Source organism: Podarcis muralis, chromosome 13, assembly GCF_964188315.1.
Source record: "Podarcis muralis chromosome 13, rPodMur119.hap1.1, whole genome shotgun sequence".
NCBI lineage: Eukaryota > Metazoa > Chordata > Lepidosauria > Squamata > Lacertidae > Podarcis > Podarcis muralis.
This window is the reverse complement of record NC_135667.1, coordinates 21940051-21964532: the sequence shown is the minus strand read 5'-3', so window position 1 is coordinate 21964532 and position 24482 is coordinate 21940051. Positions and strand designations below refer to the sequence as shown.

General features: G+C 41.1%; 2 protein-coding genes across 2 annotated transcripts; both read left to right on the top strand.

Moving 5' to 3' along the window:
* The first annotated feature begins 714 nt into the window (after nucleotides 1-714).
* Nucleotides 715-11239, top strand: LOC114583203 (vomeronasal type-2 receptor 26-like). The gene is made up of 6 exons (XM_077918144.1): nucleotides 715-893; nucleotides 2541-2832; nucleotides 5265-6113; nucleotides 8407-8634; nucleotides 9743-9869; nucleotides 10338-11239. Exons 1-6 carry the CDS (start codon nucleotides 715-717, stop codon nucleotides 11237-11239), a joined length of 2577 nt encoding a protein of 858 aa, XP_077774270.1.
* Nucleotides 11240-13735: 2496 nt separating this feature from the next.
* LOC114583204 (vomeronasal type-2 receptor 26-like) lies at nucleotides 13736-21056 on the top strand. Its single transcript, XM_077918143.1, has 6 exons — nucleotides 13736-13953; nucleotides 15594-15885; nucleotides 16572-17234; nucleotides 18311-18538; nucleotides 19328-19454; nucleotides 20155-21056. Exons 1-6 carry the CDS (start codon nucleotides 13736-13738, stop codon nucleotides 21054-21056), a joined length of 2430 nt encoding a protein of 809 aa, XP_077774269.1.
* The last annotated feature ends 3426 nt before the right edge of the window (nucleotides 21057-24482 follow it).

Sequence of the window (24482 nt, the reverse complement as noted above, 5' to 3'; positions counted from 1 at the left end):
AAAAAGTTAATAAATATCTTGTCTACTTTTCTTTTTCTTGTTTATTAAAGATATGTTCTCTAAACTTTAATCACCATGTCGTTCGTGTGTGTGTGTGTGTGTGTGTGTGTGTGTGTGTGTTCCAGGGAACTTATGGCATGAGGTAGGGAGGAAATTCTCCCCTGCACTATACAGGGATTGTTCATCCCCAGAAACTCTCCCTTCTGCTCCCCTTCTCTCAGTATTCAGCTATAGAATGTTTTCCTTAAGCCCTGTCTAACTCAGTACAAAGAGAACCCAACTTTTCTTAGACCAGTCTAATGAGGAAAACTTCTGTGCAGAATATGTGACAAACAAATTTTCTTCAGCAATTCCATGAGGAATTGGCTTAATAATTACTGTCCTCTTTCCCCCAAGAACTGTAATTAAACTTGCTGCTTCTCAAAACCACTGTGACATTTCAGTAGCCACTAGTAAAGCTAATAGACTGTGGAGGATGTTTTTCATATGCACAATACCATTTAGAGCTATGAAGAGGGAATGGGAAGAGGCAAGAATCTATTATTCTGATCTTGGATACCCCAGGGTTCAGGCCATTTAGGAGAATGTGCCATTCAAATAAGTCTCTTATGGTATTGTTGTAGAAGAAATAAGAGATCTGTTCCAGTGGCAACATTTGTACTCATCCCCAGGATGTCAGTTTTAGTTGTTTTGCTGCTGGTACTGTTTCCTCACATGGTGTGCAATGCTCACAGGGTTAGATGCAGTATTCGTGTTCCTCACCCTCCCCTTCATACATATCATCAGGCAGGAGACTTGATCATTGGTGCTGTTGTTTCTCACCTTGGCATTATAACCAATTCAATAATTCTCTTCACTGAAGAACCCCCACCAACATTATTGGAGGAGCTTGTGTAAGGTTTCATTCTCATTTATTATTATTATTATTATTTTGTCATTGCAATTATCAGTCCTACCACTCCATTCAGAGCTGGGGTTTATCAGCACAGGTCAGGGATTTAGAACTGTCACAGTGTAGGCCAGATATATTCTGCAGCTGGATTGCAGCTGGTCCTCTGGGTCTCCTCCTGCCCCTTAGCTGTCCTGCAGATGTAAGGCCTTTTAAGTGTGCAACTGATGCTCTTTCCTCTGCAAGGCATTCTGCTGCAAGAAGATCAAAACAGAGGAGGTTGAAATGATGAGGACTCAGCAGAGAGGCGGGCTGTGCTCCTTGCAAATACAGTGGTGGGGTGGGGAATCAGACATGCATTTTGCAATTGCGTACATTCAGTTCTCAAAATGCAATTGCATATTGAATGTTGAGGCTTTGAATACATGTAGAGGATGGCTTGCAGTTCAACTGTACCTTTGCATTATTTGCATTCTACTGGGATTGTGGTACTCTTATTGCACAGTCAGAATTTAAAGGAAAGTCAGAATTTAAAGGAAATCTTTTCCTTTTTAAAACTTTGTTTAAAAAAGCTAGTCTATAAAAAAATGAAAACCGAAACTTGAATAATAATAATAATTAAATATATACCTCTGTTTCTATAGGAAATAACCTTTTGTGTTTCCATATGTGTGTGTGAGAGAGAGAGACACTGCATGTCTACATGTTCATACATTAAGGATGTGTGATTGCCCATGTGTCTGGCTCTGCTTGCTATTTAATACATTCCCAAAGAGCTTTTCACTGGGATAATGCACTCAGCCTGAGAAAAGTTTCCCCCATCTCATCCAGGAGGCAGAAATGTGTAATATGCTAACAAAAGCAAGGGTTTGGGACCTAAGGATTTCAAGGGACCATGCTGAATTTACTGTTCTGGAGTCAAACTGGTTTGCAAAACTGGATTTAATTCAGAATTTTTAATCCTGCCCTTCAGTAGACTTGTCATTTATAGACTTCATATAAACCACATTAAACTAAAGACTGCCTTAATTAAAATAAGAGTGTATCCAGCTAAGTTCCGTTCAAAGAATGGTATTCCATTCTAGTCTTACACAGAGTAGACCCATTGAAAGTAATGGAGATGACTAAGTAAGGCACCTTAATTTCAGTGGATCTACTCTGAGTAGAATTTAATTGGATACAATATACAGTCAGTGTGGTGTAGTGTTAGCGTACCATGAAGCTCACTGGGTGACCTTGGGCCAGTCACTGCCTCTCATTTTAACTTACCTCACATGGTTGTTGTGGGGATTAAATGAAGAGGGGGGAAACCAAGGCTTTTTCCCCCAGCTGGAACTCATTGGAACTCAGTTCTGGCACCTCTCTGGTGGGCACCATTGCTATTATAAGAGAACAAGGGAGGTATGCATTGTGAGTTCCGGCACCTCTTTTTCTAGAAAAATAGCACTAGGGGAAACCATGTATGCCACTCTGTGTGTGTGTGTGTGTGTGTGTGTGGGAGAGAGAGAGAGAGAGAGAGAGAGAGATTTAATGAGTTTAAAAACCTAAATGCAGCAATAAGGGCACAGATTAGCACAGAACACAGTGCCAATACTTAAACTAAGTGTGGATGTCCTTGCATGTAATATCCTTCTAACAACTCTCGTTCTAGTGTAGTACCTAAGTATTATCAGAATATCCTGGCCTTGGCATTTGCAGTGAAGGAGATCAATGCAAACCCTCAGATCTTACCCAATCTTACTTTGGGTTTCCACATCTATGACAGCTATGACAATGCAAGGAGGACCTATCATGCCACATTGCTACTGCTATCAGCACTAAAGAGATTGCTTCCTAACTATGTATGTGACATTCAGCAAAATCTAATAGCAATCATTGGAGGACTGGAACCCCAAATTTCTCTTTATGTGGCAACCATACTGGATATCTATAAGATTCCACAGGTAAGACATCATGTGTGGTGGTGGTTTGAGTATTCAACTCACAGTTTCTTCGGTCTTCCAGATTTGTGTATGTGTGTATAATTAAAAGACAGAAGAAAAGTGTTTTGGACCTCATGATATGGATCTTAGAAAAATAAGACTACATGTACAGATAAAGGACAATAGTGTTTATAGTGCATTCATAAATTACACAAACACATACACACACAGTTTGTGTCCCCAGTGTTCAAGTGGGTAAGCTTGGACTTTTATCCCTTTCAGAATTTTACTATTCTATTTTATTTTATTTATAATATTCATTTAGAACAAATATACATTTCAACAGTTCAGCAATAATTCTAGCATTTCAAACATTGACTTCCCTCCCCCTCTTTCTTCAGTTCCTTAAATTTATTTTCATCATTCCCTACATATTCCAAATTATCTCAACTTATTCTTTAGTTCAACTGTTTTTATATATGTTTTTGAAACTGCAAGTTTTTACAATAATCCTGCCAATGTCTTGATCTGTGTGCAATTTGTTTGTAAATAGTCAATAAACCATTTCCATTCCTTTATAAAAAAAAATTGCTGTCTTGATTTCTTATTCTTCCAGTAAGTTTCGCCATTTCTATTAACTTCTGTTGCCATTCTTCTCTCATCGGAACATCTTCTTCTTTCCATTTTTGGGCAAATGACATTTTTGCAGCTGTAGTTACATACATAAATTAATTTCTATACTGTTTAGGTACGTAGCTCTGATCCCATAATCCCCAAGAGAAAAAACTTCTGGTGTTGTTGGTGTGTTTTTTTTACAAATGTTATCTTAAACATATTTTTCAATTCATTTTATTCATTATATACATTTCCCAGTAAGCTTTAACCTTATTACAAGACCACCACATATGGAAAAATGTACCTTCTTTCTCTTTACATTTCCAACACTTATTCAATTTTGATTTATACATTTTTGCCTGTCCACTAGGTACCATCTATATAACATTTTCATATCATTTTCTCTTAAACCATAACATGCTGTAAATTTCATATCCACGTTCCACAATCGTTCCCATGCTTCCATTTCTATGTTATGACCAATATCTATTGCCCAGTGTGTCATTGATGATTTCACTTCTTCATCTTTTGTCTCCCATTCCAATAACATCTTATACATTTTAGACATCACTTTAACATTACAGTCTAAGGTCTCTCTCTGGTAGAGATAATTGTTCCCCAAACACCCATTTCATATCCTTTTTAAATACTTTCATTCAAATGATGATATTATATCCATGTACAGTCATACCTCAGGTTACAGATGCTTTGGGCTGCACGATTTCGGGTTGCACACTGTGCCGAACCCAGAAGTATTGGAACAGGTTACTTCCGGGTTTTGGCGCTTGTGCATGTGCAGAAGCAATGAATCGTGACCCACGTGTGCGCAGACGTGCGGGTCACGGGTTGCAAACACTGCGGGTTGCGAACGTGCCTCCCGCACAGATCACGTTCGCATCCCGAGCGTCCATTGTATATATATAACATTCCTAATAAATCCTTAAACTCTTTTAATTTAAATTCTTCACCCTCCTCTCTTAGCAAATTTCTATAGGTTACCCAATTTTCCTCCCCCTCCTCCTCCTCCTTCTTCATCTTCTTCACCTCAATGGCATCCAATGGTGAAAGCCAAAGTGGTGTTTTTGTCTCCAGTAAAGTTTTATATTTATCCCATACTCTGTACAGATTTTTCCTAATTATATTCAGAAATTAAAATATTGTTCTTCCCTTTTTCTTTCTTGCAACCTGCATGTAGAATGAATATTGTTAGAGACTGAACAATTTTTGGCTATATAACTACATATAATGTGAAGAGAACCACTTTTGTGTTATGCTTGTATATTTCATCTTAGTAGTAAATATTATTTTTATTATAACTACTACTACTACTAATGACTAGTGCTTTCTGCAAACCACTTCTGCATGGACAGGCCACCTGCCAACCCCAGAACATCTGTAGGAAGGAGGTGTATTTCACAAAGTAGACCATAATTTTGACTGAAGCATCAATAAAAGACTCAAAGCATGAGTTACTTATATTCAGGTGAGAGAGATTGTTCAGCCTATGCAGCTATGTAATTTTTTTGACTAGACACATGTTTTGTAATGCTTTTAAGGATACACACATTTTTAATTTAATTTGAAAAGCCTTGTATCTGAATATTAGTGAAAAGAATGGCCATTTTGAGGCAATAAAGCTCAGCACAGTTCCTCTCTCAGATATGAGCCCACAAAATTGGAGTTGGCCAGACACAGATTCATTGCATGAGGGCAATAACACGCATTTATTTTACAGGGTTGTTGCAAGGATTGCTGGCACAATGTGTGCAAATTGCTATGAACAATGTAAGCTGGTTTATAAATGCTGCTATTATTTGCCTCCATGCATCTCTCCTTAGGTCATATATGGCTCCACTCCAGTAATGAATGATAAAACCCCAGGCCTTGCCTTCTACCAGATGGTCCCTCAGGAAGCCCATCAGTATGCAGGAATTCTTTCTTTGCTCCTACATTTTAAGTGGACATGGATCGGGATCCTTATTATGGATGATGAGAATGGAGAAAGATTTGTGCAAGCTGTGTTTGAAGAATTTTCCCAGAAAGGTGTCTGTTTTGCCTTCATAGAAAGAGCCCCCAAATTCATTTCTGTCAGTCAGTTTAACAATATGCTACAACAGGGTGCAAAAATATGTGACAGTATCATGGGCAGCAAAGCTAACACAGTGCTTTTCTATGGAGATTCTTATTCCATGGTGGTTCTGAGATGGTTGTTGTATCTACCAGCAATTGAGCATGTTGTAAACCAACCCAAAGGAAGAGTGTGGATAATGACAGCTCAGATGGAACTCATTTCTTTCCTCTATCAAAGGTATTGGGATACAGAAATAATCCATGGTGCTCTGTCTTTCATGATTCACTCCAATGATCCACCAGGATTCAAGACATTTGCTCAGAGAAGAAACCCTTCCAGCACAAAAGAAGATGGGTTTATCAGAGACTTCTGGCCCCAAGTCTTTGACTGTGATCTCCCAAATACTACTGTGAGTGAAGTGGATGGGAATATGTGCACTGGGAAAGAGAAGCTAGAGAGTCTTCCAGAGATCTTCTTTGAGATGAGCATGACTGGTCACAGCTACAGCATCTACAATGCTGTGTACGCAGTGGCACATGCTTTGCATGCCATATCGTCTTCAAGAGCCTTGACAGAAAAAAGAGTACTGAACTTCCATAATCAAGATTCATGGCAGGTAATGGGCTCAACACAACACCCTCACACAGCAGAGCACCATATCTGTGGCTGTTGCCAGGGCTTTCTTACCCATAGGTGCTAGGGGTATGGGGAACCCAGGCGCTGGGCTCTCAGGGGTGCCAGGCCGAGAGTCCGGGGCCCAAGAGTTGAGTCCGGGGAAGAGCCTGCCCATTGGTTGGAGTGCCGCGGTGGGCTCTTCTGCTGCGGGCGGCTCTGTACCGTGAGTTTGGGGGTGACCAAGCCAGCGAGATGCTAAGGCGGCTGGCCGGCTCCACCCTCCTGCATACCTGGGACTGGGCAACTGCAGGGGGCACTGGGTGGATATTTGCACCCCGGTACCACATATTCTTAAGACAGCCCTGGCTGTTGCATCAGCCTCTTAACTTTGTAGCAAACTGTCTAACCAATTTCTTGGGCTGTTCACATCACCTCCCCATCAGTTAACAATGAAAGAGTAATCTACGCTTTTGTAAGCCTCTTTTTTCTTGTCTCCAAGCTGCCTTTGAAATATTTAGACCCTTGGACTATCTAGCTCAGTCTTCTCGACGCTGATAGTTGTTCCAGAGAATTTTGGGCAGCTGTCTTTCTCAGACCTGGAGATGCAAGAGAGTGAACAGTTGGGTCTTTGCATACAAAACCTGTGTTCTACTGTGTTCTAAATGTGTGCCACCACCCAAACAGTGCATATATTGCTGTGACCTTAGAGGCATTAAAATGTGATATACTGTATGTTACAAATGTGCAGTAATTCTGCGCTAGGGCTCAATAATGATTTTATCTCACTGAATCAAACTACAATGTCAGAAAAGCTCCCCCAGTCTTTCAGTAATTTCTGCTTTTCTGAGAAAAACATATTTATGCATTCTTATATTTATTTAGGTTTCTCTAGGTCAATGGGCTTTGCAAGAAATAAGTCTATTTGCTGCTTTTGGAGCAGTGAAGTGTAATGGTTAAAGCAAGGAAGTAGGAACTTTCTTCCCTATGTAAAATCCTTATTACCTTATTAAAAATTGTCCACTACTCTGCCTAACCACAGAAAACATTTCTTCTGCAGAAGGAGGCCTCCCAAGACTTACCAGGGTCAACAAACCAATGAAAAAAACTCAGGTCTCCTCTTTGTGTTTCCTGAAATGCATTTCAGTTGAACTCTCCCCCCCCCCCCCGTAAGACCCTCCCTGTCCATTTTTCCAGTGTGTTCATCTTGGAACTGGTATTATTTGGATTCTCACAGTTCCCCCAAATAGAAGAATAGTTTGAAAGCAGCTAGTATGTCCTTTCCTCTTACCTGAAAGCTTCCTGGAATGATTTAATGTAATGTAAAGGTGGGATTGGGGACGCGGGTGGCGCTGTGGGTAAAACCTCAGCGCCTAGGACTTGCCGATCGCATGGTCGGCGGTTTGAATCCCCGCGGAGGGGTGCGCTCCCACTGCTCGGTCCCAGCGCCTGCCAACCTAGCAATTCAAAAGCACCCCCGGGTGCAAGTAGATAAATAGGGACCGCTTACTAGCGGGAAGGTAAACAGCGTTCCGTGTGCTGTGCTGGCTCGCCAGATGCAGCTTTGTCACACTGGCCACGTGACCCGGAAGTGTCTGCGGACAGCGCTGGCTCCCGGCCTATAGAGTGAGATGAGCGCACAACCCTAGAGTCTATCAAGACTGGCCCGTACGGGCAGGGGTACCTTTACCTTTTAAAGGTGGGATACTCTGACTGGCAGGAGGCCAAATCAGGCCCATACAAGAAGAGGTATGGGCAAGTAAATGATGACTAAATGATGACATATTACACCTGGGACATAACATGGATCTATCTGGGTGGACTGTCTGAGAACAAAGGAACATAGAACTGGAGACTAGATGCCCCCCTCAATCAGATGCAGAGTGACATAGAGACACAGTGCAGAGACAGAGGAGGGAAGTCCATGAATAGGGAGGACATCACAGCTCTCTTCCATTAATCTTCCAGTAAGTGTGCAAGACCTGACCCCAACTTCTTCACACCTGTATTTCAAGCACAGCTGTTAAGACATTGGTGCATCTGTCTGATAGACTTTCTTGTACCTGAATCGTCACATGATAACAGTATTATCACCCAAACAAAGAGTTGATTTCATTTATTGCATTTCTGTGCTTCTTTTCGTTCAAATGAATCTCTGCTTATGAACAATATATAAAAATAACATAATAGAACAATGATACAAAGAATGAGTCATAGTTCTCCCCCTACCAATAGACTATAGTATAGAGCATCCTGGTGCCCTTTTCTGATCTATTGACTTCACTTTTTCAACCTAGCTCCACCACTTTCTGAGAGGTATTTCATTTAACAACACTGCTGGGGATGAGGTTTCCTTCAATCACAATGGAGAATTGGTAGCTGGATTTGATCTTATCAACTTGATCGCTTCTGTAAACAAATCCTTTCACAGAGTGCACATCGGGAGGATCGACCCCAAAGCTCCTCCAGAGCAAGTTTTCAGCATCAACGAGAGTGCCATAACATGGCCCAACTGGTTTAACCAGGTAGGATCCAAAAGCTGGCAGTTTGGAAAGTCTTTCAATTTTGCATGGAAACACTTGTCAATGAAAATTATTGCATTATAATGAATACCTATAAAATGTTGGTTGCTAATTGAAAGAAGCACAGTGCATAGGTCACAGTACCAGAATCAAAAAGCCCCTCAGAGTTTAGGGCACATAAAGGTAGATAATCCAGACTAGCATTCCTTTCCTGATCATTTATCCTACATCAAGTGTCAGTCTCTGCCTTCATTTGGATTCTCTTCCGTTTCCCTGTCAATTTCTCTCTCTGAAGGTTATATGACATCTGGATGAGCTTGAAGGCAGGCATTCTCTCACAAAACCCACCCTTGCCAACCTACAGCCCCTCATGTCTGAATACTAGTATGGCCACTTGCAAGAAAGCGCTGACCTAACAGATTCTATGGGATGCCTGTGTTGGGCAAGTTAGGTTCTATATGTTTCTGCCCCCATTTTATGATCTTCACATTATTAACTGAGAAATGTTTTGGAGGGAATTGATATATATGCTACTTTATTTATTTTTGTATATTCAGTTATATATCACCCGTTATCAAAGATCAATGAAACTGTGACACGGTTGCTCAAAACTGTATGCCCAGGAAGACTGAAAATAGATTGAAAGTAGAAACAAAGCAGGCACAAAACAAGTAAATATTATACTATAGGATAAAATAAACATGAAGGAGTACCTATGTATATATGTGAAAATCCAAGCCACATTATACCAGTATATAATATTTATACTATTAGGTAATAGTAAAAGTGTTGTTCTTAACATTGATTTGCATTTATTATCAGGTGCAAATTGTATGCTTCAAAGATTGTTTCAACCTAGAGTCAATGGTGAAACTTCCACATAGGAAGAAAATGAGATAATAAATTTATACAGAACTGGTTGACAAAAATAGGAACTTAATTTTGTAACTTTTTTTTAAGTAAGACAGGCCGTAGGGTATCTAATGCAGTCTGTTGAATGGAATGCAGTACTGTATCTCTTTAGTAAGATAAGAAAAGATCCTCCAAACTTTAAAGACTCCAAATTCCTTCCTCTCAAGGCTATGGTTCATTTTTTTTATTTATGGCTTAGACACAGCCTCTTTCTATCTGCACTGAGAGTTGCCGTCCTGGTTCTATCAAGAAAGCGAAAGATGGAGAGCCATTTTGTTGCTATGATTGTATTCCATGCCCAGTAGGGAAGATTTCAGACCAGAAAGGTAAGAATTAAACTGTAAAGATTTAGAAAACATAAAGTCTTTGCTTCAGAGAATTGACATGTAAAAGAGGATTGCTTTTCTTTAGTGCTTGGAATATGATGGAAAGGTTTCATTTTGAATGGCTAGGAAGAAGCCATTGAAGAGTGAAGAAACTGCCGTGTGATTGAAAATCACTTCCCATTATTATAGCATTACTATTTGTGTGGTCCTTGCTGTTTTTCTTTTCATATATGTGCAGAAATTGTATATATTTAATGAAATCTGCAAAGTGGGGGGGGGAGTTGGGGACTATCCAAATTGCTTTTAAAACCCAATATTATTTTAACACCTCCATAATTCCAAAATATTTAAACCAGTGTTGCAAAATTCCACAGTACCACAATGGAATACAATTTGTAATTTTGAATAAATTGCATGGATCAGATTTCTGGCATGTTTGTGAAACCAAGACCATCTTTTCCTCTTCAGACAGGAATGAGTGTCACAAATGCAAAGATGAAAACTATCCAAACAAAAACCGGGATTTCTGTATTCCTAAGATTGTAACCTTCTTGTCCTATGAAGAACCTTTGGGGCTCAGTTTAACGTGTTTTGCTGTTTCCTTTGCTCTTAATACAGCTCTGGTGCTAGGAACATTTATGAAGCACCATGACACTCCCATAGTCATAGCAAACAACAGGAACCTCACTTACACTCTCCTCATCTCACTTCTGTTCTGCTTCCTTTGTGCATTGCTATTTATTGGCCAGCCTCAGAATGTGGCATGTCTCCTCCGACAAACTGCTTTTGGTGTCATCTTCTCTGTTGCTGTTTCTTGTGTGCTGGCAAAAACCATCACAGTGGTTCTGGCTTTCATGGCCACCAAACCAGGATCCAGGATGAGGAAGTGGATAGGGAAAAGACTGGCCAACTCCATTGTTCTTTTCTGTTCTTTTGTCCAGGTAGGCATTTGTATTGTGTGGCAGGTAACTTCTCCCCCATACCCAGATGTAGACATGCACTCAATGACTGAAGAAATTGTACTAGAATGTAACGAGGGGTCTGTGATAATGTTTTGCTGTGTCCTCATCTACATGGGCTGCCTAGCAATTATCAGTTTCACTGTGGCTTTCCTTGCCAGGAAGTTACCTGACAGTTTCAATGAAGCCAAGTTTATCACTTTCAGCATGTTGGTTTTTTGCAGTGTTTGGCTGTCCTTTATTCCCTCCTATCTGAGCACTAAAGGGAAATACATGGTAGCTGTGGAGATCTTCTCTATTTTAGCCTCCAGTGCTGGGCTTCTGGTGTGCATCTTTGCCCCAAAATGTTATATTATTTTGTTAAGGCCTGAAATGAACAATAAGGATCAGCTTGTAAGAAGGAAAAAATGAAGAATTTAAGTCTGTAATTTGATACACATCAAGGTGGAGAACCTCTGGTTTGCAGACCAGTCTTCATCCACCAGGAAGTCTAATTTGGCCTGCCAGGCCATTTGCACAAAACTGTGCACAGCTGCCCATCAATTGATGTCACTGATGGAAATGGATTAATATTGCATAGGCTTCCCCATCCTGCAGGGAATATAGCTACACAGCTTGAACAATGTTTGATCTTTGCTATGCTGATGAGTAGAGAGGCAATATAAGTGGAAAATGGGGACTTGAAGGGGAAGACTTCCTCCCTCTTACCCTTTAAGTTATTAATCTCAGGATACATGAAGAAGGCCTGCAAAGGTTTTTGTGAATCTTTCTCATAAAGAAGTCTTTTAAAAAGACCCCACCTTGTTCCAAACTCCCTTCCCTTCCAAATGAACATCTTATGAGTGCAGGAAGAGCTGGAAGAGTTGATTCCACTGCCTTTCCTTGTGCAACCTACTTCTCCTTCCCACTAATTGAGAAAGAAAGGCCACATGCAGTAAGTCCATCTTAAGGTCTTAGCAAAAGCACCCTCTGAAGCAGCCTCCATCCCCACCTTCAAAGGAAAATCCACTGTTTACCGTTGAATCAGAGCACGTTTCAGCTAGGTTTTGACGTTTGCTTCTATTCCGTGGTAAAGAGTGGGTTTTCCCAGCGGAAGCAGTGGGGAATAGGGAAAACTCCTTGGATCCATGCCTAGAAAGGCTGGGACAAGTGGGACACTGCTCTAGGGTGAGCCCTAGGTCTTGATGACAGTGAACCATAGTGTGAAGAAAGTACAAAATTGGTTACTGCCTGAGCCCACATGATCCTGCCTCCTCTGCTTGGGATAAGTAGCTATAAGCCTTTCACCTTAACATTTAGGCCAACTATATAGCTGGGAATTTTGACTAGATGATTGGCACCATTTTAGTGACCCAATGTATAATTTAGCAATGGTTAACTTGCATCTTGCATGTGGTGATCTTGCAATTCAGAGTGCTGGTTTGAACCTATAGGGCCTTAAATGGCTCAGAACTGCAATACCACAAGAACTGCCTCTCCCCATATAATCCAGCCTGGACTCTGTGTTCATCATCTGAGCCCTTTTTCATGTGCCTCTTCCACGTGAGGTCCAGAGGGTGGCAACATGAGAACTGAGTTTTTCGCAGTGGCTCCCTGCTTGTGGAATGCTCTGCTCAGGAAATTATGTCTGGCCACCTTCATTCAGCATTTGGCTGAGCAATATTCTACAGCCTTTTAAGTGTGCTGGCGAGGGGCGGGGTGCTATTTTGTTGTTGTTGTTTAAACTATTTACTTGTGTTTCTATCTTGTTAAAACGTTTACAAATGAATTCGCTGCATTATTTATTTCATTCCGTTTAAGAACCACACATTTAAAACAATTACACAGATAAAAATAATTAAAAATAATTTCATGGGTGTTTGCCCCCTCAGTTTTTTGAGACCCCAGTTTCAGCTGACATTTGTGTCTGTTATTGTCCATTGATTAGTTCTTAGCTCCTTGGGTAGAATTCATTTCCCTGCTTACTTTTCCTGATCAGAAGGAAAGCTTCCCTCTGTCCTGCCTCTCTGAGCTGCAGCCTTGCATTGTCTTTTCACTCCATCCATATGATGTCTTAAGTCAATCAGAGTCAACCTTCCATTAATTCTTCTTCTGCAGCAAGGATGGGCAACATCGGGCCCACCAGTTTCTCTCATTTTCACCCAGCATGACCATTGGTCAGAGATGATGGGTGTTGTAGTCAAACAACATATGGAGGGACCTCACTAGTTATCATTGCCCTCTCCATTCTACAGTTTATTTATCTCATTTACTAGTTTCTTGCTGTTCAGGTATCATCAATAAAGGTGAAGGTTGATTTACATGAACACATGGATTGAATATAAGTTTATATTCAATCTATGAACACATGGATTGGATATAAATTTAGCTGGCTGGATGGAAATGTTGGTTAACAAGAATTGAGGACAGAACTTCCTTAGCAAAATTTAAAACAAATCATTTATTCTCTAGCTCCAGATAACTGTTTATTATTTATAATGTTCTTTTCTTGCTGTATGTCATTCCAAGTCCAATTGTCCCTTGCTAGCTAAGTGAAAGAGAAAATATCTGTTTAGACATGAAAACCAGCTTTCTCCAGCAATTCCACTGGGAAATTCCAGGGCTGAACTAGTGATTATAATCAAAGCCTAGCAATTAATTCTGCTTCTGAAAATCCTTGAAGGCATTCAGCAGAGCTAATATCAAGGACAGGAAAAGAAGTCATAAATATACTGAATACCATTCTGAACTATGGAGAAGTGCTGAAAACAAGCATGGATCTTCCTGTATAGTCTAAGGTGCAGAACTATCAGGAGATTAAGCTTGCATGCAAGCCAAGTGGCTTTAATCACAGAAACTCTAGATCACACTGTTATTGAAGAAAACAGGGGAATTTGTGTGTAGAGAAGATTTGTACTTGTACTGAAGATGTCGGTCTTGATCATCTTGCTGCTGCTATTTCTTTCTCACATGGTATGCAAGACACACATTGTTAAATGCAATGCCTATGAGCTAGAGTCTCCACTTCACAAATATCATCAGTCTGGAGACCTCATTATTGGAGGCATTGCTTCTCAGGCTCGCTTCACCGCCAGTCCAGTACGTTTTGTTGCAAAACCTCCACCAGCATTGCTTGAAGAACTTCTGTAAGGACTTACTTTCCCTTCCTTTGATTGTTTTTATCTCCATATATTTTGTCACTGGAATGATCAGTTGCAGAGATGGAGCCTCAGAATACTGCCTCATTGGTTTAGGCTATAGAAGAAGATAATGCAATTAATATAATGTTGTGGGGAGTCTCCTATTTCTCTACAGAGAAGAATGATCAGTTCAAGCTTTTTGCTTAAAATCACAAAATAGAACAGCAGAGATGGACAATGTTTAGCAAATATGCTGTGGGGGGGGGGGGAACATACTGAATCATAAAATAAAATTAAAAGGAACAGCTGGCAGTTGACACTACCGATGGTGTCATTACCACACCCAGCTCAGCCAATTATCTATGTAGATTTGAATTTCCATCCTCTTGTTTTATATTAAGACATAGAATAAAGATAAGTGATCAAGCTTCTCCAGTAGTTTATTTTACATTGTTCTCTAAAATATGACTCCCGCCTTTCAATAAGAATGTAGCAACCCTTCTCAGGATCTTAATGAAGCAAGAAATTCATTTTTTGAAAATCTGATCAATGATTTTTCAGCCGACCAACATGATCTTTTTTTCTAGAACTTTGTGTCAGAGAATAATTGAACATACAATTAGGGAAATATTCAGTGTTGTCTAAAGCACACTGACAGAATAATATTTTTTATTGTTTATTTGTTAATCTACAATAGAGGGCATTAATTGGAACCTACAAAGATTAGGTTGTTCCTAAAAACTTATGATCCTCTGGACTGAGTTGTATATTTTTTTAAAAGAAATTTTATTAATTTTTAAAATAAAGATAAAATAAAAACAGCCTCAAGCATTAGAAGAGAGAGAGAAAGAAAGAAGAACCAGGGTGGGTAATAGGGAGGGGAGGGGAAATGAATATAATACCCTACATTAATTCATATGATGCATATTTTATAGTCAGAGTCTAAGGTATCAAGAAATGACTTTACCCTAACCTTCTGAAATAGATCCTCTCCACAAACTTAATTGGACCATTGGGGGTCAGAGTTCCATCACTGTTGTCAATTGTAAAGATTTTTTGACCCAAGCAAACCACTCAAAAGCAAATATCTGCCATTAGGGTCATGGAGAGCATCTGTGAATACCAAGGGACCCTTTTTAGCAATAAAAGCCACACTCTGTGTCTTTGATGTTGCTGGTGCACATATTTGATCGCCTACCCAATTCCCTCTGAATATTTCTGCCCTCAAGTCTTTTCCTTTGGTGGGGTGGGGGTTAAGTTTCCTGAATTGAAGCAATATTCAGATGTTCCCTTTTCAGTAAAGCTTCAATTATTGCTCTTTTAACTGGTGACACAATGTTTTTTAACCCATTGGCATTTGAGACATGAGTCCTTCGACTTTTTACATATTTCATTGATGAATTTGGGGGAGTGCATCACATTACATCTCTTTGAAAAACTGCATCGTACAAACGCCTTTGAATAACGAGGACACTGCAAAACTAAGAGGGTATAAGACTTCTAACAAAACAAAACAAAAAAAATTTGAAGTGCATAGACCCAAGAAATCCCAGAGCAGGGAAACCTCCCTGATGCACCAGAAATGAAATGGGGAGCCAAGGCAGGAGTTTGTTCCCATCTGATACAGAATGCAACTCTCTTTCTAGTGTAGTGCCTAAGAATTACCAGCACATCCTGGCCTTTGCATTTGCAGTGAAGGAGATAAATAAAAACTCTCAGATCTTACCCAATCTCACGTTGGGTTTCCACATCTATGACAGCTATGTCAATGCAAGGAAGACAAATCATGCCACAATGCTGCTTTTATCCACACTGGAGAAATTTGTCCCCAACTATAGATGTGACATCCAGAATGATCTAATTGCAGTCATTGGTGGGCTGGATGCCGAAACCTCCTATCATGTGGCAACTATCTTGGATATCTATAAGATTCCACAGGTAGGACACTTGTGAGCGTGTGAGCATGGAATACAGGAATTGGACTCACACTTGCTTGGTGTATACATTTTGTAGATTGGAGAAAGAAATGACTGCATTGGAGAAGACAGATTCTATCCCTTACCTTCTCTGTTAATATTAAGAAAAAGAAGCAGTCTTTATGTTTCACTTGTAAATCGGCTGGGGGGGGCGCGATTTAACATTGGCATCAAAGTGGCTCACCAAGTGGCATTTGCACTGCTGCCTCTCCCCCCCCTCCTGATAAGCAGCAGTGGTCCACCTGCTGAGAAACTAGTAGTGTGATAGCTCCACCCAACCCAGGCAGCAACTTTATTTCCTATAATAAAAAGGTTCCTAAACTCTTTTAAGAAATGATATTGCGAGAGAATGAAGCTGAGAAAGGATTGTTGCCTTCAGAGCTGACCTAAGATATTTTGCCACCTGAGGAGAACCAAAAAGTGACACCCCCACAACCTGGGAAGAAGGTGTGAGTAAAAATCTTTGTCAGGAAGTAGAGGGGAATATGTACATTGAGCACAAGGGTGGAGGAGACCAGCAGCACCTCCTATTCATTGCAATATGTCTAGAGAAATTTCTATTATGGGGAGAAATACAAACACCACAAATAAATGCATACCTACATACTAATCTTGCTATCGTCCCTCCTTACCCTAATCTCTTTTTAGCTCCTATATGGCTCTGCTCCAGTAATGAATGATAAAACTCCAGGCCTTTCCTTCTACCAGGTAGCTCCTCAGGAATCTCGTCAGTCTGTGGGGATTCTCCATTTGCTTATGCATTTCAAGTGGACATGGATTGGGGTCATTGTTATGGACAGTGACAATGCAGAACGGTTTGTGCAAACTGTGCTTCCATTGTTTTCTCAGCATGGCGTCTGCTTTGCCTTCTTGGAAAAAATGCCCAAATTTACTTTTGCCACCGAAGGTTATGACATGCTGGAAGATGGTACAAAGATACATGAAAAAGTGATGAGCAGTAGAGCCAATGTAGTGCTGGCCTACGGAGAATCTTATTCCATGGCATTTTTCTTATGGCTTCCATACCTATCAGATCTTGAATATGTGAAAACTAAACCCAGAGGTAAAGTGTGGATAACAACAGCCCAGCTAGAGTTCAGTTCACTGGTGTTCCAAAAGACTTGGGATACAAAAATATTCCATGGTGCTTTGGCTTTTGCAATTCACTCAAATGATGAACCAAGATTTCACCAATTTGTTAAGAGCAGAAAGCCCTCCAGCACAACAGAAGATGGTTTTATCAGGGACTTCTGGCAACAGGCTTTTGCCTGCGTATTCCCAAATCCTGATGAGGGTCATGCAGAGGAGGATGTTTGCACTGAGGAAGAGCAGCTGGAGAGCCTTCCTGGATCTTTTTTTGAAAAAAGCATGACTGGCCACAGCTATAGCATCTACAATGCTGTTTATGCTGTGGCCCATGCTTTACATGCCATGTCCTTATCCAGAGTCAAATACAGAGCAGTGTTAAATGCTAAAGGACAGAAGCTTCAGAAACCAGAGCTATGGAAGGTAATGCACTTAACTTCTTCATGAAAGAGAGCATTTCATGGGTGTTTCAAGAAGCTTCCATCTGTGGTGAGAACTTTACCTCCTAACTCATCATCTGCTCAAAGTTGCACCTTTATTGTTCCTCCCATTAGCAAAAGTGGAAGTCTATATTTCAATTTGCCTTCTCTGTTTTGCATTCATCATCCAGCTCCCCTTTGATGAAGCTTTATTTCCCTATGAAGGTGTGGGTGAGTGTGTAACACACACACACACAGCGAGAGAGAGAATTTGAGGGACTGGGTAGGGACATGTTACTCAAAATATTAGATAAGGTCATCCAAGGGTATTGTTTTATTTCCTACCCTTTTTCCACTGCAAAAAAAGGAAATACTAGGCCACCTTTTTGGACAATTGATTACTCTGAATCTAGTTTCTAATAACTCTACATGATGATATAACATCATTCCAAGGAATGCTGATGCAGGGGATGAAGAGGAGATTACTGTTTTAATAGACCTATTCCTGATTTTTTAAAAAGAAAAATAAATAAGAAAGGTAATCCATACCCAGACCACCTTATCTAATAGTGCATGTAAAGTCCCTTCTACTCAAACATTTGTGCATCCCAACCAATTTTGGAACAGTTTTCTCCTCCACTCATCCCCTAAATGTTGCAGAAAAAAGCTTGGTCAAATATGTCTGTCAAGTTAATTGTAATGGCACGCAGCGTTGAAATTTCAATGATGCATGTAGTATCCATGGTTTCTGTACATTTGCCACAAAGTGTGAGCAATTCTTCCATCAATCTTTTCTCACCCCTATACTGTTTCTGCTGTTAGTTGGAGAGAAAATTGTGTTGCAGCCTTGCCTAAACTATTGCCTTTCCCTTTCTAATTTAGTTCCATCGTTTTCTGAAAAATGTCTCATTTAACAGTAGTGCTGGAGACAAGGTTTCTTTCAACCACAACGGGGAATTAAAAGCTGGGTTTGATATTATCAACTTGATTGTTTCTTCAAACCAGTCCTTTCACAGAGTAAAAGTTGGGAGGATGGGTCCTCAGGGTCCTGCAGAACAAGCATTTTCCATCAATGAGGATGCCATAACATGGCACAGCTGGTTTAACCAGGTAGGATCCAACTGTAGGCACTTTAGAAAGACTTCCAGTTTTTAATGAGTATGTCCTTGGTACTCATGCAAAAAATTAATTTCATATAACAGTAAAAGTCCCCTATTAAAATCTTGCTTTTCACAGGGCATGAAGACATTAGGACCCACATATTTTTTGCCCTGGTTGCTGTGTTGCTTTATTTACTGAGAAATATTTAAATTAGAATTTGATTACATCACTGCTAATTGAATATAAACCCACAGTTGATTTTCTACATTCAGCCAACCTTCTTCCATTCAACTAAACTTGAAGATAAAGATAAAATCTCATTTAGTTAATGTTTAACCGCAGCTCAGATTTATCTATTTTCTGCATCTGCTGGCAATATCTGCTCGGAAACCAAATCTATGGTACAAAGCTAAAATTTAAATGTGTTGCTCCACCCACTTTTACCTCTGGCTCCACCTACCACTGGCATGAGACTCTTGATAGGCTGCTCAGAAGTAAATGTGGTCCTCAAGCACTCTTTACTTAGGGTCTACTTGAAATATAAAATGATTTGATATAACTGCATTTAGTGTTTTCACTAAAGAAACATAATCACAAAATATCTAACAAATAAACATGCATAAAAACATGCATGATACTTGTTGGTATCAGGTCTCTGAACTGATGCATAATAAAGAAATTCAAAGTTTTACTGAAATGCCTTGTTCCTTAAGAATATTCAGAAATGCCCCAGAAATTTAATGATGCCAAGCTTATTATTCACCAGATTATCACTGATCTCTTTTATTTGTGGATTAGACACAGCCTGTCTCTCTTTGTACGGGGAGTTGCCAACCTGGTTCTAGCCAGAAAATGAAGGAGGGGAAGCCATTTTGCTGTTATGATTGCACCCCATGTCCAGAGGGGAAGATTTCAGAGCACGAAGGTATGAAAATATACACCCACTGTATAGATTTATAATGCAGCATGACTGTTGTTCAAGTGGAAGATTGGAATAAAACAATGTAATGTGTAGAGGATTACTTTTCATCCATGTATGAAGTGTGATTGAAATGCTGATGGAGGAGGGCCTTGTATGAAGCTGCTGAATGTAGAAGTTTTTGGGTTGTATAGTAATCCAAAGGAAGCCAAGTATCAGACATTAGGGGGACAAATGTAATGCAAGGATGTCAGAGTGGGAGGATCCAGAACTGAGGGAGAACGCCAAGACTCAGAACCCCCCAAAATGCCAGAAATCAGGAACATCGCTGTGGAGACAGGAAGCCTATTATATTGCTTTCTGTTTAGATGGAACCAGTAGCCAGCCTGGATGTGTGGGACCAGTTGAGACTCTGAGAATACTCCAGTGACAAATCATGTCAGAGTTAAATGGCTGGGCAGGGTTGACATCATTTGATAAACCATTGTTATTATGAAACTACTTTTTAAAAAGAAGATCATAGCTTATTTTTATGGGGGAACAAGTTCAGTTCCCACTTCTTTTCAAGAAATGAAACCACTTCCTCTCAGCTTATCGACTGGAGGCTGGGATGTTAAAATAATAGCAGAGGGGGACAGTTGTGTCATTTAGTAGAGATTTCTACCATGTTCATGAGATAAAACCATTTTTTTTTCCTTTTCTTCAGACATGCAGGACTGCCATAAATGTGCAGAGAAAGATTATCCAAGCAAGAATCAAGATTTCTGCATACCGAAAACTGTAACCTTTTTGTCTCATGAAGAGCCTTTAGGCATCAGTTTAATATCTCTTGCACTTTCCTTTGCTTTGACCACAGTTTTGGTGGTAGGAACATTTATGAAGCACCATGACACCCCCATTGTCATTGCCAACAACAGGGGTCTCACCTACACTCTCCTCATCTCCCTCCTGCTCTGCTTCCTTTCTGCTTTGTTGTTTATTGGAAAGCCACAGAAGGTGACCTGTCTCCTCCGACAAACTGCTTTTGGCATCATCTTCTCAGTGGCTGTATCATGTGTGCTGGCAAAAACCATCATAGTGGTTCTGGCTTTCATGGCCACCAAGCCAGGATCTAAGATGAGGAAGTGGGTGGGGAAGAGACTAGCCAACTCCATTGTTCTTTTCTGCTCTTTTGTTCAGGCAGTCATTTGTATTGTGTGGTGGGCAACTGCTCCACCATTCCCACATATTGATATGAATTCAATGACTTATGAAATTGTGTTAGACTGTAATGAGGGCTCAGCTCCAATGTTTTGCTGTGTCCTGAGCTACATGGGTTTTCTGGCTGTTGTGAGCTTCACTGTGGCATTCCTTGCCAGGAAGTTGCCTGATAGTTTCAATGAAGCCAAATTCATCACTTTTAGCATGTTAGTGCTTTGTAGTGTTTGGTTGTCATTTGTTCCAACCTACCTGAGCACCAAGGGAAAATACATGGTAGCTGTGGAGATCTTTTCTATTTTAGCCTCTAGTGCTGGGTTGCTGGGTTTCATCTTTTTCCCTAAATATTATATAATTGTTCTAAAGCCTGAATTAAACAACAGGGAACAGCTGATAAGGAAAAAAAGATAGACGAATTTGGGCATATATGTCATCTAATATAATTTATACTTCCATCATTCCATGTGCTTGCAAACTTGAAATTTCAAGTGGCTTTCGGTTTCAGAGCAAAACAGAGTGGTTTCTGCATAATCAGGAGACCAGGTAGGGAATATGTAAATTAAAAAATTAAAGCTATTATTTTAAAAGACAAAAAAAATTTGACAAACACTTTTTAGCTTCTAGGGTTAAGGGCATGTCATGGAAGGCATAGAGGACAAGCAATTCAGTAAAACAGACAACAACTTTATTGTCATTCGTAGGTAAGACTAGAACAGACTTCCTCAACCTCGGCCCTCCAGATGTTTTGAGACTACACCTAAGCGCCCTTGGCGACCCCACAGAAACTGGGCTCCCTGGTTTACCGAAGAGCTCAAAAAAATGAAGCGAGACCTCAGACTGCTAGAGCGAGTATGACAGGGTGCCTGCGACAGAGCTTCAAGAACATCTTATAGGGTCTTTATGAAAACCTACGAGATGGCAGTGAAGGCCACTAAGAAGTCTTACTTCTCGGCCTCCATTGCATCCGCTAGCTCTCACCCGGCGCAATTATTTAGTATAATTAGGTCTTTAACGTCCCTGGAGGGACAGCCAAATTTAGATAACAATTTAACACACAGCTGTGAGGCATTTGCAAGCTTTTTTGCGGAGAAGGTCCTGTTGCTCTGCCGTGACCTCCCTGCCAATTTGGATACAATAACGGAACTGGAGGCCCCTCGACTGTCCTCGGGTCCAGTATTGGACCACTTTGACTGGATATCCCCAGCCAATGTGGACAGACTCCTCCGAGCTGGAAAGCCCACCACCTGTCCTCTTGACCCGTGCCCGTCCTGGCTGATTAGAGCATGTCTAGACAAGGTGTGTGCCCCCCTAGGGGATATCATCAATTTGTCCCTTGGCACCGGGACATTCCCAGGGGAATTGAAGGAGGCAGTGGTGCACCCGCTCTTAAATAAAACATCATTAGATCCTTTAGATCTATCCAATTACCGCCCGGTATCAAATCTTCTGTTCCTGGGTAAGGTGATTGAGAGAGCAGTTGCTGAACAGCTGGTGGGTTTCTGGATGAAACATCAGCTCTGGATCCATTTCAATCTGGCTTCCGCTCTGGTCATGGGCCGAGACGGCTCTGGTCATCCTAACAGATGATCTCTGTAGGCAGCTGGATCGAGGGGGGTCAGGGCTGCTGAGCCTTCGACATGGTCGATCACGAACTCCTGGACCACCGCCTTGATGATGTGGGGATCCAGGGCACAGTCCTTCAAAGGCTGTGCTCATTTCTCTCTCTGGTCGGGGACAGAGGGTGGCGCTTGGGGGGTAACTGTCATCGCGCCACTCCTTGGTGTGTGGAGTGCCGCAGGGTGTGATACTCTCCCCAATGCTTTTCAACATCTTTATGTGCCCCCTCGCCCAGCTTGTCTAGAGTTTTGGGTTGGGCTGCCATCAGTATGCTGATGACACCCAACTCTATCTGTTGATGGATGGCCATCCTGACTCAGCCCCAGACAGACTGATCAGATGTTTGGAAGCTGTGGCTGGATGGTTACGTGGGAGCCGGTTGAAGTTAAATCCTTCGAAGACCCTTTGGCTGGGTTGGGACGATATGGGATGGGGGGGTAATTAGTGCCAGCACCATCCGTTAAGAGTTTGGGTGTAATCTTCGACACCTCCTTTTCCATGGAGGCACAGATTGCAGCTATAAAAAGGTGGCATTTTTTTCATCTCCGCCAAGCTGAGCAGTTGGCTCCTTACCTCTCTCGCCCTGACCTAGCCACTGTGATCCACGCAACGGTCACATCCAGACTTGATTATTGTAATTCGCTCTACTTGGGGCTGCCCTTGAGACTGACCCAGAAACTCCAGCAGGTGCAGAATGCCGCGGCGAGACTCCTTACAGGGTCCTCACTGCGGGATCACATTCACCCAGTGCTATACCAGCTGCACTGGCTCCCGGTGGAGTACAGGATCAGGTTTAAGGTGCTGGTTTTAACCTTTAAAGGCCCATATGTCCTAGGACCCTCGTACGTACAGGACCGCCTCTCCTGGTATGTCCCACGGAGGACCGTACGGTCTTCAAACAAAAACACCTTGGAGGTCCCTGGCCACAGAGAGGTTAGGCTGGCCTCAACCAGAGCCAAGGCTTTTTGGCTGTGGCTCCGATCTGTGGAACACTCTGTCACAAGAGACTAGGGCCCTGCAGGACTTGACATCTTTCCACAGGGCCTGCAAGACAGAGCTGTTCCACCAGGCCTTTGGCCAAGGTACAGCCTGATCCCCTCCTTTGGTAATTCTTCACAGAACTCTAGCCCAATGGTTGCCATCAATTTGATTTGAACTGATTTTATAATGAATTGATTTTAGAATGCTGTATTATTTTACTGTTGTTAGCCGCTCTGAGCCCAGCTTTGGCTGGGGAGGGCAGCATATAAATAAATTATTATTATTATTATTATTATTATTATTATTATTATTATTATTATTATTTATTATTATTATTATTAATAGAGGTTTTAAAAGCATTTAAGGAAATGGGCAGGAGCAAAAATGGGTCGCATTGAGGAATTCTGATTGTGGCAGGAAGTACAATATACCCTGAGTATAAAAATTAAAGAAACACAGCTATCTGAATTTATACTGATAACAAGTGGAACTGAAAGAACCGTTTCCTTGTAAGGTGCATGGATTGTGATTTGAGTCTATGGCAACTTTTCATTCTACTGGTTGTAAAGGACATTTTGTTGAGCCTTATTATCAAACATGCTAATTTCATCTGTAATTATTCCTGTGGTGCTTTTTTTTGCTGTGGGTCTCTTATATTGACTAAGGCATTGAGCATGTATCCAGCATCAGGTAGCTCCCTTGTTACTTGATAGGAACCTGGTGGGGTCAAACTTGCGTTGGGGAGTCACCTCCAACACAGATTGGATGCCACAACCCCACACAGGCCACCACTGGGAGAGGTGTACTGGCCCATCGGTCCCCCAGTGGGCTCCCAGACAGAGTCACTGCTCCTGGACCCCTCTGACAGGGTAGCCCTGTGACTAAGAATCCAGCCCAATGCCATATCTTCCAAAGTTGTGATGGTTGCTATGACGAAAGCGAAAACCTGTACATGTATATGGATTGTGATTTGAGCAGCCTAGGGCAACTTTTCATACTACAGATTGCCATTGTCAAGAACAATTGGTGAGATGACCAGCCTTATTATCAAACATGTTAATTTTGTCTGTAGTTGTAGAATACAGCAATGCCTGGTGGATCTCTATATCTGTGGGAAAGAACATTTCATTCCAGATGTTGCAAACATGTTTCTTCACCAATTTCCACAAGAAATACCCAGATTTGAACAGGTGATTACCTTCGTCTATAATTATCAAAACCAGTTAATTATACTGGATT

What these genes read in the sequence shown, in the direction of transcription:
- LOC114583204 (XM_077918143.1), top strand. Translation starts at nt 13,736, where the DNA reads ATGTCGGTCTTGATCATCTTGCTGCTGCTATTTCTTTCTCACATGGTA. An exon ending in ATATCTATAAGATTCCACAG is followed by an intron (nt 15,886 to 16,571) that starts GTAGGACACTTG and finishes ATCTCTTTTTAG; the next exon opens with CTCCTATATGGCTCTGCTCC. An exon ending in GAAGATTTCAGAGCACGAAG is followed by an intron (nt 19,455 to 20,154) that starts GTATGAAAATAT and finishes CCTTTTCTTCAG; the next exon opens with ACATGCAGGACTGCCATAAA.
- LOC114583203 (XM_077918144.1), top strand. Translation starts at nt 715, where the DNA reads ATGGTGTGCAATGCTCACAGGGTTAGATGCAGTATTCGTGTTCCTCAC. An exon ending in ACATTATTGGAGGAGCTTGT is followed by an intron (nt 894 to 2,540) that starts GTAAGGTTTCAT and finishes CTCTCGTTCTAG; the next exon opens with TGTAGTACCTAAGTATTATC. An exon ending in GAAGATTTCAGACCAGAAAG is followed by an intron (nt 9,870 to 10,337) that starts GTAAGAATTAAA and finishes TTTCCTCTTCAG; the next exon opens with ACAGGAATGAGTGTCACAAA.